Genomic DNA, 18854 nt, shown 5'->3' with positions numbered 1-18854 from the left:
CCATGACACTGACAAACAGACACCAGAGAGAGCTGGCCCTGTAGGCTCTGTGCTGGTCTGGATGTGTGACAGTGGAGGTGTTGAAAGTGCTCTACTAATACATTTTAGGACAGCCCTATAACTCTATTAATATGTCACCACAAAGTGGATAGAGAGCAGAAGATCACAAAAATATTAATATAAATACTTTTTGCACTGTGCAGTTGGCTCCCCTTTCTCAAATTCTGTTGACTCTTCCAGAGAAGCAGGTTTGGACGACGTGACTTGCTTGTTGTCCGATGGCATAAGTCAAATGTATTTTACAATGTACCCTCCCTTTCCGTAATTGCTTCTTAAAATGCTGCAGCAGCTGCTTTATTTTTTCAGTACTTCCAAATCTCAAAGTCGCTGCAAATGTCGCAGCCTGCTTTATTTTTTCAGCACTTCCAAATGTCGCAGCCGCTGCAAATCTCACAGCCGCCGTTTTATTTTTTCACCATACATAAAGGCAATTAACAAAGGAAGACAGACAGACCATTATAACCCTTTAAAGTGTAGGTATTTATTTTAGAGAAATTACAAAGAAAGCCAAGGTGTCAATTAGTACAGATTCCTACACCGTCAAAAGACACTTGGAAACTGGTTTAAACTCTGACAGGAAAAGGTCTGGCAGACCCAAAGCCACAACAGAATCAGAAGACAAGTTTCTGAGAGTCAACAGCTTGTGTGATAGGGGGCTCACAGGACATTAGCTTCAAGCACAGCTTAACACTGGTCGAAGTAAGCAAGTCTCAGATTCAACTGTGAAGAGAAGACTTCGAGCTACAGGTTGAGTGGTAGTAAGAAAGCCATTGCAAAGATGACAAAATAAGAAAAAGAGGCTTGCCTGGGCCATGAGGCACCACCTGTGAACTACTGAAGACTGGAAGAAGGTCTTATGGACCGGTGAATCAAAATTTGAAATCTTTGGTTCATTACACAGGGTTTTTGTAAGCGGTCGAGTAGGTGAGAGGATTTGTTCCTCAGTGTGTGACACCAACTGTCAAACATGGAGGAGGTGATGGTCTGGGGCTCTTTTGCTGGATCCAGAGTCAGCGACTTACACAGTGAGTGGCATCCTGAACCAAAACGGTTACCACAGCATTTTGCAACGCCATGTAATACCCTCTAGTATACGCCTAGTTGGTCAGGGGTTCATCCTACAGCAAGATAATGACCGAAAACATATCTCCAGACTATGTCAGAACTAGCTTAGAAGAAAATAACAAGTCCGGACCTCGGACTGCCTGTCAGCCGGCAAGTCTTTGTCTACAGGTGGGGGGTGCAGGTAAAACAATCAGCAGGAGAAATGTGAGAATAATTATTAAAGAGAATATTAAAGTGAATAATAAAACACATGTGCAAACCATTGAACACTAGTGAAAAACCAATAAAGAAAAACACAATAATATAATAATGAGTGCAAGTGTTACAATAATAATATTAAAATAGTGATAACAAGTGATTAAAGCCCAGTCACTAAATCAACATTTGTGTTTTTAGTCCCAGAGTCATTGACCTGCCTGGCTGAATTTGGGCTGCGCGGCTTTCTTCAAACACAAGAGGCTGTTTGTTTAAAAGTTAGAAAACACAAAAAGCATGTATTACTTATTGACAGTACAGGAGTAGAAACTCAAATAGTATACCTAACCAGGACACACAATACAGTGCACAACACCCAGAGGACCACACACCTTGCAACACACAGAGGCACAACTTGGGCAAGAGCCTTGAAACAAGTATTGACATAATTTTTTCATTCACTTAATTTGATCAAATTAATTACACATCATATGATCTTCCTAAACAGCGCAAGCATAGCAGATTACACCTGGTGCTTTAGGTCCCAAAGAGAATAATTTCCAGATTCTTCCAGTCAAAATATTGCAAAATAAATAAATAAGAAACAGCACTGAAGAAAAATGCCCTCATCACCTCACTGCAGCAGTCAGAAAATTAAAGGCATGAAAACCTACATCAGTAACATCTGTGAAATGGTAAAACATCTCCCAAAAGTGATGCAATTATTTCATTTAACATATGCGACACCTGGTGTAGAAGCAGCTTTTTTTGAGTTAGCGTGGGCATTATCCACACAGACTCTGCAGTAAATAATGCAAATAAAACATTTATTCCAGTTTCCACTGGTTCAATATTTACAGGATTTTGATTGTAATCATAATACAGTTAACAAATCGATTTCATAAATTATCGCAGGTGTTAGGACATGGTCAGAAAACCGTGAGGCTCCATAGCTAAACTAACTGAATATAAATGACAGTTAATTTAAAATGTATATGTATGCGTATAAGCCATGGAACATACAAAAAGCTTGCTCTCTTAAAGAAACCCAGTACAACTGATACAATGCATAACAGACAAATACAGAATAAAATATATTTGTTAAGGTACAGTTGAAGCAACCCTTCAGATTCCCCAGTGAATCAGGCACCCCAGTGAGCGCTTCAGCAACAGTGGAGACCCTCAGCAGGAGAGTCGGGAAGGAAAAGCCAGACACCGAAGTCTGTTCGTTTATCTTCAGTTTATTGAAAGTTTCACACAGCCTTTTATACATCTACAAGCAGTATTTCAAAGGAGTTTCGGGGCCGTCCCGAACCTGGATGATATTTTCTTGGCATATGTCCCGGGGCAGTTCTGAGACATGGGAAGCAATAATTCATAAGGTTTTCTTTGTAATTAGTCCAGACATGGAAGCGCTGGTACCAAACACACGCTGTACTAATAAGAACGTGTTATAGATAATTTCAGTTCGCTACTCAAAGCAGAAATTGTTTCCACCTGCCGCAGATAAATTTGAGCAGAGAAAACATAATACAAACAAAGAAATCCTATTAAAACCTAACTAGTAACTTACTGGAAAGTTTCTTATATTTTCTAACAGTTATACAGTGGGTATATACAATACATAGAGGGCAATTTTACCCCAACAATATTTATTCTAAATAATAACACAGGCAAATAAACTACTTGGCTCCTACACCTGGTACTATATAGTTGAGTTGAGTACACCACCCTTTAATGGTCCCAGGATCAAAGTGAACTCAGAGTAAATAAATAATGTACTTTACAATACCCACTTAGATCCCTTCCAACTGAATGGAATAATTTAACAAGAATGTGCATAAAGTGTGTTTTCTGCCCTATATCAGCTAGGCTGAATCCTTATTACAAAGTACACATAAAACAAATAATACAATGTTTGCTGGTTACAATCTATGTAGCAATGGTGTGCATTGCAAAAGTTCAAAGGATCACTGCTCCTAAGAAAACATGCTGAAAAAACAAAATACAAATACATTTGAAGTGCTTCACACAAATTCAATAAAGTGTTCGAACAATTCTAAACTATTCATAAATATACAAAGAAAAAAGTTTAAGAATGCAAGTTTAAGTATGATCACGTTTTAGTTCACCAAGCAAAACATATGCACACACATGCACATGCACACACACACACGCACCAGGAGAAAGCAGCTATCCTTACCAGTAGCAGTAGTAGCAGGGTAACCAACACCTACCATATTGCCTTAGATGTGACAACAATTCAACAATTGACGAATTAGTCACAATTAACGGGAATGGTCATACTTTATAATGTGGTAAGGTGCTGTAATTCCTCATTGATTACTATATGAATACCCCAGGATGAAAACATCAGATGTCACGTACTTCATCTGAGTTTTTATGTTATTCACTTGTATAACAGGGTTAGGGTAAGTGCAGGTTCATGTGCTCAGATGATGATCATGAGGTATTGATGTTTAAATCCTATGGTATTCATATATTAATTCATGAGGAATCACAGCACCTTACCGAAATAATACAAATTTGTAAAATGTTGATGTACAATCGATTAATTCATTATTTCAGTTTGGAAGAAAGTATAAAAACTTGCCCTATCATACCCTATGGGGCACTAATTCAAAGAAATGTACTGAAACACTACTAAAAACAGAGAGAAATCATGGCTACAGGCCCTTTGATGATCTGAAGTGGGTTAGTCGGCACAAAGATTAGTACAGTTTAATTGATTATTAGCCCAGATGTACTGTAATCACAAAGCAATTGAAATTACCCAATTAATATCAATTAGAGAGTCTCTGGTTGAGAATTTGCAAGTGAAAACACTAAAAATTGTATTTAAATTGAAATGCATTTGCCAGGTCTGAACTGGGGGTTTATGTACAGTATTAAATATGTCAAAACCACATTATGTGGGAAGAATTCATCCCGTTTATTTTTTTTTAAATCGATGCACCTCTTCTGGGAAATCATCCGTTTTAACTAAAAATAACTCCCACTTGTGAACTATATAATGTTTAACAGACTTTTAAATGTCCCAAACAAACCCCACCCATCTCTGTGTATTTTCATTGGCCAGTACTGGAGGCTCAGTGCACATAAAGGGCGATCTTCAGCAGAGGTGAATAGAGAATATTTTTGAATCCGAGAGTTCAGGGAGTAAAGATGCTGCTGCCGTGTTTATCTTTGTCAGCCCTGCTGCTGCTGCTCTTCCCAGCAGCTCTGGAAGCTCAATTCCCTCGCGTCTGCACCACACCAGAAGCCTTGGAAACACGCACATGCTGCCCAGACTGGCAGGGGTCTCGTTGTGGTTACAGGGCTGGCCGGGGATTGTGTGCTACCTACAGTCTAATGTCCAATGCATACATAGACTACCGAGAGGACTGGCCCCATGCCTTCTACGACTCTGCATGCAGGTGCAACATAAACTTTGATGGTTTCGACTGCAGCCAGTGCAAGCCTGGGTTCAAGGGCCCACACTGTAATGAGATCCATAGCGTTGTGAGGAAGGAGATCACTAGTCTGACTGCAGAAGAGAAGTCCAGGTTCTTTACTGCGTTGGAGAAGGCAAAGCGCACTAACAGTGAAAAATATGTCATCCTCGAGAGCAATGACACATCTATAGAAGGCAACTATGAATTTAAGAACGCCACTGTGTATGATCACTATATCTGGCTGCACTATTACGCAGCAAAGCCGTACCGCAACTCTACGAGGAATGCTGCCCATCAGGGCCCAGCCTTCCCCTTCTGGCACAGAGTGTTCCTGCTGTTCATTGAGCGTGAGATCAGGGAGCTGACGGATGATGACTCCTTCTTCATCCCCTACTGGGACTGGACCAAGACAAATCACTGCAACATCTGCACCAATGACTACTTCGGAGTGAGTGATGAACACGGACACATACACAACGACTCGCTCTTCTCTGAGTGGAAGGTAGGAGCTCCCAGAGTTTGAATCTAACTCTAATGTCCTTCAGATTAATCATTATTTAATTTTTCTCCCATGTGGTTGTTGTCTTGTATGAGGGCAAAGACAAATGTGTCTGTGGTCTATAATTGACCACAGGTGTTATGCCCCGTTTCCGCATTTAACCTGGCTTATGCCGGGGTCACACTACACGATTTTAAGCCCGATTTGAGACCGATTTGGCCCTCACGACAGATCGGCACTGATCGTCTCGACAGGCAGCTGGTCGGGCGCGTCGCCGCCGATGGCCGTGCAGTGAGAGACGGGCTGATCTGATCGTGAGCTGGTCGGAGCCGCTCAGTTTATTAAACATGTTTCATATTTACGACTCGAACGGCGCCGACCGTGGAAAGTGACGTCATCAGCAGCCAATGAGAGCCGAGCTGACTGAAGAAGAGAAAAGAAACAGAAGAATAAACATGACAGGAGAAGAAGATTTTCATACGTATTTATTAAAATACTTCAAATACCAATGGTTGTTTCGGGGCAGGTTATTTTAAAATACTATACGCTTTTTGTGTTTGTCTGCACAGACGAACAGAAACAGCAGCAGCGGCGAGTGGTGGCGTTTTTTCCGCAGTTTTGCGCAGATCTGCAGAAATCCACTGATCCCATTGGCGGAGCAGCGCAGATCTGTGCTAAACAGACGTGACCTGTACGTGTGCACGTCCGTGTCTGTTGACCTTTTCTCTGTGTGGATCAGCGTGTTTCTGCGAGATGTGGAGGCTGTCCGCAGATCAGTCGTGAAGTGTGCGTGTCTGCACAGAAGCGCTGCTTCACGACGCAGAAGACACACATTCGGTGCAAAATAGTGGTTAAGTGTGAACTGCGCACTGTGCACAAAATCGAGTCGGATTGTAGAAATCGTGTAGTGACCCCGGCATTAAAATAAACTGAAGGATAATAATCGGAGCCGTAGCAGCCGATATTCATATTTGATGAACTGGACGGTGTTTCAGGCTGTTGTCCTGTGAATAGTTTGTAGGTCTGTTGTATAACAGCCCCACAGAGACAGTCAGTATGAAGGCGAACACGATTCAGTTAACGTGTCCATTTACAAGTTCAATGAATAAATAAATACAGCAGATCTGGGTTTCCTCTGAAACATTAAGGACTGGTTTATTGTGCAGGACTGTTGCCGACCAGACACACAAGCCAGCTGTAATCAATTATTCTACACCTTCCGACTACGCTATGCCGACAATTAACACGAGATACTCAATCAGCTCCTATTAGGCTCAAATTTAGTCCGGTTTTTCTCAGACACCCCGTTCACACTTGCGGGTTTAGGAGCCTCAGTGCGTCACATATGCGGGCGAAAAGGCGGCCTAAACGAAATGCATGCCGGGAATAAACACACCTGCTCAAACAGACCAGTGACGCAGGACATGCGGTCTGTTACAGGTGTGTGCGATGTGTTTATAATCACAACCTACTAATATCGATTGGCTATTGTTCAGTTCTATATTTTATTTGAAAGTAATATTAACCCTTTGCAGCCGAAGCTTTCTAAAATAATTAAAAATTGTGCTGTTTCAATGGGTAATCTAATTAATATATTTCGCTTTTAAAATGTCTATCTTCGGTTCTGCAAGTCTAAAGTGCTGTTATACCATCCACCCGAAAGCGAAGCAACTTTATTAGGACATCAGCATTAAATCACAATAAATCGTGTGCATTAGTACACAATCGTGTGCATGGAAAGCAGCCTCTGTGACGCGTCTATAGTGTCAGACAGCAGCGCTGCGCTGCTGCGGTTTGTGTTTTAACTGCATCTTCATCCACATTGTAACAGCGCTTTCATTTGTGCATCGGCCCAGTTTTTACCTCTAACGCCGGCATTTGTGATTGTACTGCTCAGCTCAATATAACTGCATTTCGGATTGCATAGTAAATAACCGGTCTCGTATTAAAATGCGCTGATTTGAATGGAAACTTGCTTCGGTTAAATTTATATCGTTTTAATGCAAAATTCGGATAATTAATAAAGTTATGGTCCCGTTCACAATGCAATTTCCACGTGTAAAATGCATACCGTTAAATTTCAGACTTCAATCATTCTTAGTACAAGAACAAACAATAGCAAATTTACCAGCTACACACTTTTATTTTAATCGACCGAGTAGTTTGAACTGTTTACATTATAACTCATTACTTAGCCTAGACTTGTATAATATATATATATATATATATATATATATATATATATATATATATATAAAGTTGTGAGCTAATGAAATGTAACAGTACATTTAAGGCTATAGATCGATATGACATTCAAACAATACAGAGACAATACTGTGTCCTGCAGCGGTGTCGGTGCCCGTGTTTACTCTGTGTTTATTGTGTGTTTACTCTGTGTTTACTCTGTGTTTATTGTGTGTTTACTCTGTGTTTACTCTGTGTTTATTGTGTGTTTACTCTGTGTTTATTGTGTGTTTACTCTGTGTTCATTGTGTGTTCATTGTGTGTTTACTCTGTGTTTACTCTGTGTTTATTGTGTGTTTACTCTGTGTTTATTGTGTGTTTACTCTGTGTTTACTCAGACACGCATCTCTGGGGGCGGGGCTCGAGTTGCGTCACACGCTGACGCTTTTCACCGGCCCAGGCCCGGCGCGTCACAGTTACATTTAGGCAAGTACCGGCATTAGGCCGGGTCGAAAAGCGGGACTAGTTTCGATATGAGTTAAAATCTCAAGTGTGAACGGGGTCTAGGCCACAGATTCATTCTCTATAAGGATTAAATAGAACTGGGATATAGTCCAAAGAGACCAGCAACCAGCGTAAAAAGTGAAAGGATTTTATTTTACAAAAAGGAATAATTAGCAGCAACTAATTCATATAGTAAAGAGAACAATCATTCCACCTCACAATAAATAAATCACACCATTATAAACATTTTCCCAATACAAATTCTTAAGAAACTGCAGTTTGAACTCTTGTCTAATGCCAGTTTATTAGCTATATGCTTAATAAAAACCAATCTACACATCCCCATCAATACAATATAAATGTATAGTCAGAAACGCAGCCCACAACGGGGTTTGCGAGAACCCAGGCACACACGTCCACTGCCGACGGGACTACAGGTTCATGTCAGTGGTAGCGCAGACACTAGATTATTGTCACCCCAGCTGCCTCCTCAAGACTATCAATAGTTTTCCACAATACTGCAGCGATGTAGTGGCTCTACAACTCAACAAGCCACAAAAGGCAGTTAACTGTGCTGCTGCAGACACCTCTCAGTCCCTGACGCGCTCTCTTCCGAAACATTGCTCACTTTTATACAGGTGCAGCAATCACTTCAAACATTGTCATTTGTTGCTTATTATCCAACTAACCAAGCCCGTATCATCCCTAATATTCGACCCCTTTACAAATGCGTCCATAAACGCCATGACTGAGACCCGCACTTTAGTTCAATTATAACCGGCTATATTGTATCTGGATGATTAATGTGAAACGTCTGTATTTTGTTTCAGCTGCAACTTGCCCGGGTTAAGGACGTCTGATAAGTACATTATAAATAATACGGCAAAAAGTATTGTTTGCAGTTACAAATCTATAGTAAGAGTAATAGGTTAAGGGAGACAAGTTGTGCCATTTTAAATGCATATCTACTAGCACATATCTTGACGATGATTACAATAATAAAAATAACAATAATAATAAATAGCAAATATTTATTTTATTGTTGCACATGGAAACATTTTCTTACAGTAAGGTAATGCTTGTCTGAATATAATGTTGTCTATACACGTTTAGCTCTTCCTAATATCGCTTAACAGTATATATTACGTTGTTTACAATCATGTAAAGCATAAAGAATAAAATAGACACGTCAGGCTGTATCGCTCATATTGTTGTTTGCTGTCTTTATTTTTAAAACGAAACACAAACCAAAAACACAATCGCTGCTCCTCCCACAACAGGGACGGACTTCACAACAGCCTGGTTCTGCAAAAAAGCTCGGCACGTCACTGCACGCACCGCTTAAGCCAGTGGAACCGAAGACGTAGACAAGCAAACATCCCACTGCAAACACCCACTCACAGCAGATTCTCCTTCTCGTGTTTTTCTTTTTTGCTTGTTTTCTGAAAAAAATATACAAGTCTTCAGAAGAACGGGAGTTCTGTAATTGTGGACTGTAATGAAAGAAGACGGACAGAGGTACCAAAAGGGGTGCCAGGAAATGCAACAAACTTGACAATGACCATCAACCACATCCCCAACATTTAAGGCCTGGACAGCCTCACAGAGAATGTGTCCTATGTACATTGCATCTTACATACCAGTATTACAACAATGCTTTAATATTTGCTATAAGGGATATCCAGTGAATAGCAATACTCTTCTCAAATAATGCAGTATAGGCTTTTGAAGAAGTGAGTTTTCTCCCAGTTGATGCAATTTGCTTATGGAGAGACTGATCTGGCAGTTAGTATTTTTTTTTCTGTTGCTCCCATCTGCCCCAGAGGTTGCCCTGAATCACTGAGCATAAATCAGCCTGTCTCTCTCTCTCTCTCTCTCTCTCTCTCTCTCAGACCATGTGCACGTATGACAATGACACTCTTGGAAAAATATGCATATCACCAACTAAAACACCACTGCATCCTATAATACGCAACCCAGGCAAAGATATAGCAACTAAGCTGCTGCCGACTGTTTGCGATGTCCGTTACACTCTGGCAGCTGAGAAGTTCGACACGCCTCCTTATGACGGAGGTGCCAAATGCAGCTTCAGGAACAGGCTAGAGGGTAAGCACGATCTCTAATTCCCTCATTCTGTCCTTCATTCTCCTGCTTTTCTCTGGCCTTTCATGTTAAGGTATCTTTCATGGTGCAGAGACCAGAGCCTCATGCTGTTTTAAGATTTCCCCTAACTGGAGCTGCGTGCAGCAGACTATCACTGTGATCACGAGTTGCATTGTGTATGTACAGTTGTGTTCAAAAGTTTGCATACCCTTGGAGAATTGTACCATTTTTAAAGAAAACATGATTGAGCAGGCAAAACACAGTTATTTTATTTCTTATGGGATTCATATTCAACTGTAGGTTATAACAGAATGGCACAATCATAAAACAAAACATGGCAACAAAGAAATAAATTAAATGATCCCTGTTCAAAAGTCTGCATACTCTTAGTTCTTAATACTGTGTATTGCCCCCTTTTAGCATCAATGACAGCGTGCAGTCTTTGGTAATAGTAATATAGTCTAAGGCCCCAAATTCGTGCAGGTGGTTTAGCTGCCCATTCGTCTTGCTAAAATGCCTCCAGGTCATGCAAAGTTTTTGGTGGTCTTGCATGAACCGCATGTTTGAGATCTCCCCAGAGTGGCTTGATGATATTAAGGTCAGGAGAATGTGATGGCCACTCCAGAACCTTCACCTTTTTCTGCTGTAATAACTGGAGGCAAGGCCGTAGTCATGGAGTCAACATTGGGGGGGACCAAATCTGCTAGGGGTCTGGGGGTCCCCCCCTCAGAAAAAAAAGATTTGAAAATTCTCTAATACATGTGAAGAACTTTATTTTATTTTTTTACAATAATGTCTAATAGTGCCATGATGGTCCTGGAGCAACATTAATTGTGATGTTGTAGGAACAACACCAACACAGTGATATCAGATCAGTCATCAATATTTGCTCCTTTTCTCACTCACCTCCACGTCACCTGCTCTCCCTGGCCTGTCAGCATCCTCATGCTCTCTCTCCCTCTCTCTCTTTACTCAGAACGCACCAGTGAACATGATAGAAACTATACGAATATACAATAAATGAAAGCTACTACTGTCTACATCAATTACACACGCAGCGCAACATAAATGATCGACACAGACTTCACGTGGGCATTATGACAAATGTAATAAAGACATTGGCGTTAGTTGAACCCGCCCGTGAGCACCATTGTGGGTCGCTGGTGAATGTGTGGCTCATTAACTGTCCAGGTAACTTAGCTGTATGAGCTAATAAGCTGATAAGCACTCGCAAATCGGCCCGTTTTCACCAAAAACGTTTGTTTCCACTCTAAGCAAAATATTATTTATTTCCACAATTACAGTTCCAGCGCAAAATGATGTATTGACGTTGACGTTAAAACGATCACAATCTACAGTGATATAGCCTACGTAACACTCATATTGCATTGTAGGGCTGCGTCCTTCAGCGCTCCCTTCGGCGGAGCGAGTACCCTTATGGCTCGAATGAGAAAAGTACCATGAAGTGTCCCTGCCAGGACTCAAACATCGCTTCACTCTGATTGGCCAGGAGCCACTGAATTACGATTGGCTCTCGTTATCACCCTGATACTGGCTGCTGGAATCACCTTTTTTTAAGTGTTTTTGGCGGATTCTGCTACATCATTAGACTGATAGTCAATTGAGAAAATATGGTAGCTTCGGGTGCATATAATAAATGTAATGCAATGCTAGCTAGACAGTTGTAGATATTGTTAAATTATGTATCAAGGAAATTATAATACATAGAGAGATATTATACAATTATTATATAATCATGATTTAAATATATTGTAACGACTCGGGGTTTCTGGCCGCGACGGCAACACCACTTGGGACAAACCACACGCAGAACTGCAGTACACCGTAATACTAGAACCGGCAGTATTAATAATGGCAATTTGTTAAGTTTAGTTATGATTATGATTACATTTGCTAATGATTATTTCGGACGGCGGTGCGTGGTTGCCTGTTGTAGCATAGCACATTTTTTATTTATTTATATTTTTATATCAATATATTGGTGGGGGGACATTTTGAACATATTTGAATATTGGGGGGGATATTATAATTACGGCCCTGACTGGAGGGTCAACTTGGCCTTGTGCTTAGGGTCATTGTCGTGCTGGAAATTCCAAGAGCGTCCCATGTGCAGCTTTTGTGCAGAAGAATGCAAATTGTCTGCCAGTATTTTCTACATGCTGCATTCATCTTGCCATCAAAGATTCCCCGTGCCTTTAGAGCTCACACACCCCCAAAACCTTTAATTGCCATTTTAACCTGTGTGTGTGTCACCTTGTGTCTAACAAGGCCAAACATTCAAGGGTATGTAAACTTTTGATCAGGGCCATCAGGGCCATGCATAATTGGACCTACAATTTCTAACATTAACAGTTATAATAACTCCTGACGCCGCTACCTGTATAATGCAGTTTATATTGTATTATTATATTATACGAACATACTACCTGCATAGATCCATAGCTGAAGCTCTTCTGAATCCATAGATACCACATTTATAGCAATAGTATGTATTATGTCCGAGTTATGGAAATAATAGCGATGCCATCCTACGTCTGCCCACCCCCCTGTCTCTCTCTGTCTGGAGCTGTATTTCGCAGCGCCTGTAAGCCGCTGTTCTGACAAACTGAGCTTCCCTGTCAGAATGAGCTGCCCGGTAGCTCAGATTGTCAGACTAGTCTGAAAAAATGCGCTGCCGCTCAGGATGAGCCGCCCCGATTGAAAACATTAGGTAGCTCATCCTGTCAGACAGAAAGGACCTATCAGAATGGGCTGCCCTCTGCTTTTCAACACTCATAATGTATTTTAACCCCTTCAAAACCAAGGTAGCTCATCCTATCATCTATGCATAAATAGCAAATTGGTCACTATAAAATACTATGGGCAAAATAATTTTAACTGTATATAATTATAGGTTAAAATTAGCTTAAAAAACACATAACACAGTCTACTGAGATGACAAGTCATCAAGCTGCATCTAGCTTTTATTTTTATTTAGTGCACATTTCACACACACATACATATGTTAGATCTGAGGTCTTCAGGAGAGGTGCGGTATTCCGTGCACTCAATGTGTGCCCACCGAAACAATGGTCGCACTGCACCTAAAGCAAATCAAGGAGAGTAATGAACTTTTTTATATCAAATATATTATGTAGTAGTAGTAGTTACTGTTCAGGCTCAATCAAATTGAAAATCAACAACGGTTATATTCAGAGTTGTGCTTTGCTGTTACTGCTATTTAAACGTTTTGATTTAATTCCCTACTAAGTTGCTGCTGCTTTTCTGTGATCCACAATTAAACTACACAACAAACCTACAACTATACTGACTGAATTATTGAGTCCAGTGAGGCAGCAATCTGGGAATCACATTGTTGTGAAATGGTTTATCAGTAAAGGGTTCAAGTGGCTTGGGATACTTATCCATATGTATATTTCATAGAACCATTTACATGTGCTGTATTCATATTTTTACCATATTGATGATGTCATTGCCAGAGTTAGTGTCCATAATGTTGCAGGATGTGCAGTATTCCTGTACATTGCCTGGAAATAGACAGATTAACTATTTTTCAATCCATAATACTGGTAACTGGTAATAATGGTAACTAATGTAAATTCTTCCTGTGCAGAGCATCAAGAAATGGAAAAAAATATATACAAACACATATTTTAGAGCTGTGGAATTCACCAAATAGGGCTCTACACTCATCCTTACACTTTACTGCCAGAAAGGTTTAATTCAGTGTTCAGTGACCTGAATTCTGCATTTGGCTGTGGTATACTTAATTGTGCAATTGTAATTATTTTTTCATTACTTACTTGAAATGGTAAGTTTTGAAGCATGTCGTCTTAAGAATTGCTTCTGTGCCTTGCTGTATTCCTCTATACTTAATCGTATCTACCTTCCATGTCGACCTGTTTTTTAGAACATGTATTTTAACTCGTCATGTAAAATGTACAGCATTCAAAGGCTACACACAGGCTACACTTGAGGTCTGTAGTGTCTATGCATATTTTTATTATGCATTTTTACATTTTGAATGAATCGGGTATTATTAATTACCACAAAGTACTAAAAGGTTAAAGTTACGCTTATCTGATAAGACCATTGATTTCTGTAAATTAAAAGCAAATGCAAGTTATGTTCCTATCCACTGCAAACCAGCCAAATATCTGAAATTCTAAAGTGATTAAAGAAGGAAATACTTCAAAAATTTAATTATGTTCTATAAGGAAGTCTGTGGCATATTGAAAACTTGCCGTCAATAACAGCTCGGATTTAACAGCGTGTAATGTGGTCACTACGCAGGCGCGATATCAGAAAGCAGCACATCCTGAAAGGCAGCTCAAATGGTCAAATTAACCTGACAAATTGACCTGCGCAATCAAGATGAGCTACCCGCAGGTAGCCCAGGTTTATGGGCGTGTTTTGAAATTGTTAATTGCGCACTTTCGTTAGGAAGCTAATTCTGTCCAGTAGCTCAGTTTGTCAGAACACCGGCCCTTATCGGGTGATCTATGCAGCCGATCAGAAAGGATTTTTTCGATTGGCTAGATTGGCAGCTCTAGAAGTCATGTGTTATCTATAGTAACAGCTTCTCCATTGGGCAATGCCAGCCTCATTGCGTACGGGATTTCTAAAACCGGGAAGTACGCGATGTAAACAAACCGCACATGGCTGTTTTCAGCGGAATCTCAGCTACACAGGTAAAAAACCGATTTCTTTTATCTCAAATGGTTTAAAATATATTTAATATTATGTAAGTTACGCACGATTTTTCCGTCCCCAGAGGTTAATAATGTATTAGTAAATGTTGAAATTAACATTAACAAAGATTAATACATGCTGTATAAGTATTGTTCATTATTATTTCATGTTAACTAATTAAACCTTTTTATAAAATGTTTCCAAAATAATATAAAATAATAATGATCGTAAAATATATTGTATTTAAAATTGAATAGTCTATAATGGTTAGCTTACTGTAACGAGAGAGTGATGGGGGATGCTGAGCTCCTCATGCGCTTTCACGAGTTCATGTCTTCGGTGCCAACTCTTCGAGAGCCCCATTAATGGCCCGGCATACAACAAATGCTCGGTCTGTGCTGGCCTTCTCCTTCTGTAGTGAATGGTTTATGGCGACATTCAAATTATGCCCAAAACAGTTAAGCCATGGCCAATTTAGCTGCCGTATGGCTGCAACAACATTAGCTCCATTGTCTGTGGTGACACATGACATTTTTCTTTCTTCGACGCGCCATTCTTTAACACTTTCCAAGAGACTGTCCGCCACATAATCTGCAGTGTGGCTCTCAGGCACGGAAATGGTTCCCAAGCAGTTGGATAGTAGGACCCAGTCTTTGTCTATGTGATGAGCAGTAATTGACATGTAAGGTGTCATCGTCCGGCTGCGGAGCGGGGTTCAAATGAGGCCGCTACTGCTGGATGGTGTATTTGGATGTGGCTAAGGAGATTAGTGGTCTGTGCATCTTTAACCTTTACTTTTTTCTTGCACAGCCTGCAGATAGCTCTGTTGTCTAGTTCACCATTTGCATTTGGTTTAAAACCATAATATTGCGAATTTTTTTGCCGGGAAGAATTTGACGTCGCGATGGCCTGCACGCGGGCGGGTTGGTGGAGTCCGTGTGGAATAGACAATATTATCAGATATCGCGATGTTTTCTAAGGCGATTATCGATTAAAATAAAATTACATATCGCCCAGCCCTTATATATATATAAGTATATATATACTGTGACCACACTGATAAGCTAAGGGGTGATTTTTAATACAATATTAATGACAGAAAAGGTGGAACGTATGGGCTTTTCTACACACACTGCAATTACATATCAGTCAACATATCAGTTTCAACGTATTTGCAACATCTCAAAACATATTGTTTCCATGTTTGTTTATATATACAGTGTGCCCTACATGAGAAACAACAGGACAGTACACATGGTAGTCACAGCTGTGTCTTTTCTCAGGGTTTGACGTCCCACAGAACAACAGGCATCTCAACAGCTCCATGCATAACCTGATCCACGATTACCTCAATGGAACCATTTCCCACGTTCCCATCGCTGCGAATGACCCCATATTCCTCGTACACCATGCCTTTGTTGACAAGTGCGTAAGACACAACATATATCCCATATAGAAGACTTGTATATTATATATGTCACTGGTGGGTGTTGTAGTCGGACTATTCCACCTGGTGAGTAGCACCACGACCTAAACCAACTAAATAAGGTTCTGTAGTATTGTGACCTCAGGACTCCATGAGCTGCACTCACCTGTACACAGGTCTCCATGAGCTGCACCTCTAGATTACTTCTGTTTATCTGAAGAGCTGTTTCAGCCACTACAGTTATACTTTGTTTACTTGCATTCTCAGATAAATTTTATTTAATTTAGCTCTTGTGCACATGCATTTTGTCTATTATTTTGAACATTGTAAGCTTTTGTTCAGATTAAACAAAGTCCTTGTTCCTTGATGGGGAAATAAAAAAGCCACACCAAGATGTCTAATCAATTATTGTCTCTCCTGCAGGATTCTAGAAATGTGGCTGGAGACCCATCAAGATGCTCACTATCCAAATGATACCAACATCCCTAAAGCACAGAGGCCAAACTCCTACATGACTGCTTTCTTCCCTCTGAGACACAATGACAATTACTTCAATTTGAAAGTGTTAGACCTGGGCTACTCCTATGAATAAAACCACACCCAGCAGTCAGTGATTTGACATCAGCTCAGCATTGAAATGGAATTAGGCTTGTGGCTCAGTGTACCATCCTGCCCCACTGATGGTTTGCACTATATATGAGTCTGTAGAGTAGGATCAGTAGCACAGTTAAATTACAGTGAGGCTGATAGAGGATACCGATAGTCTCCTTGCACCTTTTCATGACAACAGCAAATGCCAGCATGACATTGACCTACAATGAATAAAATCAGTTGCTCATGCCTTATGCCTCGTGTTCTCCCATTCTTATCCTGGCTCTGCAGTGCAGCATGTCACACTCACACTACAGATGTACGGCAGGGGTGGAAACGTAGCATAATCAGTGGGATGCAAGTCCCTTTTACCACAATTACAAGCCACAAATGCTACATTTTAATTACAAAATAGCACTATAATGCAAATAATACATATCACAAATTATTTTTGGGAGTAACACATTGATACAAAATATGCAGTTGTCATTAATATACTACTTTATTCTTTATTTTTTCATTTTACGGGGGGTGGGAGGGTGGTCATGAGCTGAAGGTTGCCAATCACTTCCATATGTTTTTTTTTAATGATTTTGACAGTGATTTGGAGGGTGGAGTTCCAGTATAAAGACATTGAAAGCCATTCAAGCCTTCCAGTCTCTCCTGGAACAAACACTGTGCCTGCAGTCACTGAGGCAGGGTGGGTCACTGGTTTAGCTGTAGAGAGAACTGGCATCTGTCACGCTGCCACAGAGAAGGAGAACATCATTTTGACTGTTATTGAGTTAGTCACGTAAGTCACATAAATTCACGGACACATGAGGGCCAGAAGGAACTACAAGAAGGAGGAATTGAAACAACACGGTTAAATATTGCACTATAGTAAATGTTCAGTTTCATTTTATTCTGTCCGATACAGGAAACTCAGGGACCAAATTCGTCTTTAATATCAACTCCAAAGATGACTAATAAGAACACATTTACCTTTGAGTCTCTCTGGTCTCCTTCGTCAGTCTGGGGCCGCTGTCGGGTCGTAATTTGCACGAGAAATTAGTCTATACAGCAGCTTTTCAAAGGAGACATTAATAGCTCATGAAGAACAAACGCCCAGCAGCCAGACAGACCACAGAGTGAGCCGCAGCGTGTTTCACAGGGTAAGCCAGGCTTCTGTGTGACTGATGCTCTTGACCAAAAGGATTTTTAACTGCTAATCAGTCCAGGAAACTCACAGTGACTTTTTAAATATGATTGAAACATAGAAAATTATGAAGCTGACTGCAAAGTAATTTGCAAAGCCATCTCTGTGTCATGTAATAAAGTCCTTTCTAAGAGATTTCATAACAGTGAATAATGATCTCCAAAGCCATTGTAGTACCAGGCATGTGTTTGCTTGGCTGACAGGGAGTGCAGTATGAGCAGAGGCAGCTGACCTGGACGCTGTCTGAACCAGTGAATACGAGGCACAGTGAGGCCACAGTGGACAGTCACATTGTCTCCTGGACTCGCACAGACACAGCAGGACAGGAGACCTGCAAATATACACTGTCAGATGTTACTCTATTTTATGTACAGTGAGGGAAAAAAGTATTTGATCCCCTGCTGATTTTTTACGTTTGCCCACTGACAAAGAAATGATCAGTCTATAATTTTAATGGTAGGTGTATTTTAGCAGTGAGAGACAGAATAACAACAAAAAAATCCAGAAAAATGCATTTAAAAAAAGTTATAAATTGATTTGCATGTTAATGAGGGAAATAAGTATTTTAAGTGTGCATTTTCACAAGAGCAGTCTCACACGTCCAGGAGAGGGTACGGCAGGTGAGCTGGTGGAGGATTTTAATTTGTTACATAATTGATTCACTTATGGAGACATGGTGTTGAACTGCATTTCTTTCCCTGTGTGTCTGTGTGAACAAGGTCATTGTCTCACTGTCTTATTGTGCTATGGTACTGTGATATAGTTCAACCCTGATACCTAGAAGAACAGAGTCTGATAAGAACCAGTTTTCACCAGCAATTTGGGCTTATCATACAAACCCTCTTAAATTAAACATTACAT

The 18854-nt window shown here is 40.4% G+C and overlaps 1 protein-coding gene across 2 annotated transcripts; it reads left to right on the top strand.

The window, feature by feature from the left end:
• Window positions 1–4409: 4409 nt before the first annotated feature.
• Window positions 4410–17049, top strand: LOC136750785 (5,6-dihydroxyindole-2-carboxylic acid oxidase). 2 transcript variants are annotated; one of them, XM_066705847.1, is made up of 4 exons: window positions 4445–5277; window positions 9855–10068; window positions 16062–16203; window positions 16628–17049. In XM_066705847.1, the coding sequence occupies exons 1-4, from the start codon at window positions 4507–4509 to the stop codon at window positions 16794–16796; spliced, it is 1296 nt and encodes a 431-aa protein (XP_066561944.1). In that variant the 5' UTR covers window positions 4445–4506; the 3' UTR covers window positions 16797–17049. The 2 variants fall into 2 exon arrangements, with proteins under 2 accessions (XP_066561945.1, XP_066561944.1); XM_066705848.1 differs by lacking the exon at window positions 16062–16203 and having other exon boundaries at window positions 4410–5277; window positions 16628–16713.
• The last annotated feature ends 1805 nt before the right edge of the window (window positions 17050–18854 follow it).

The sequence above is a fragment of the Amia ocellicauda genome, chromosome 6, assembly GCF_036373705.1.
Source record: "Amia ocellicauda isolate fAmiCal2 chromosome 6, fAmiCal2.hap1, whole genome shotgun sequence".
NCBI lineage: Eukaryota > Metazoa > Chordata > Actinopteri > Amiiformes > Amiidae > Amia > Amia ocellicauda.
The sequence above is the reverse complement of the archived record's forward strand: the minus strand, read 5'-3'. Positions and strand labels throughout refer to the sequence as shown.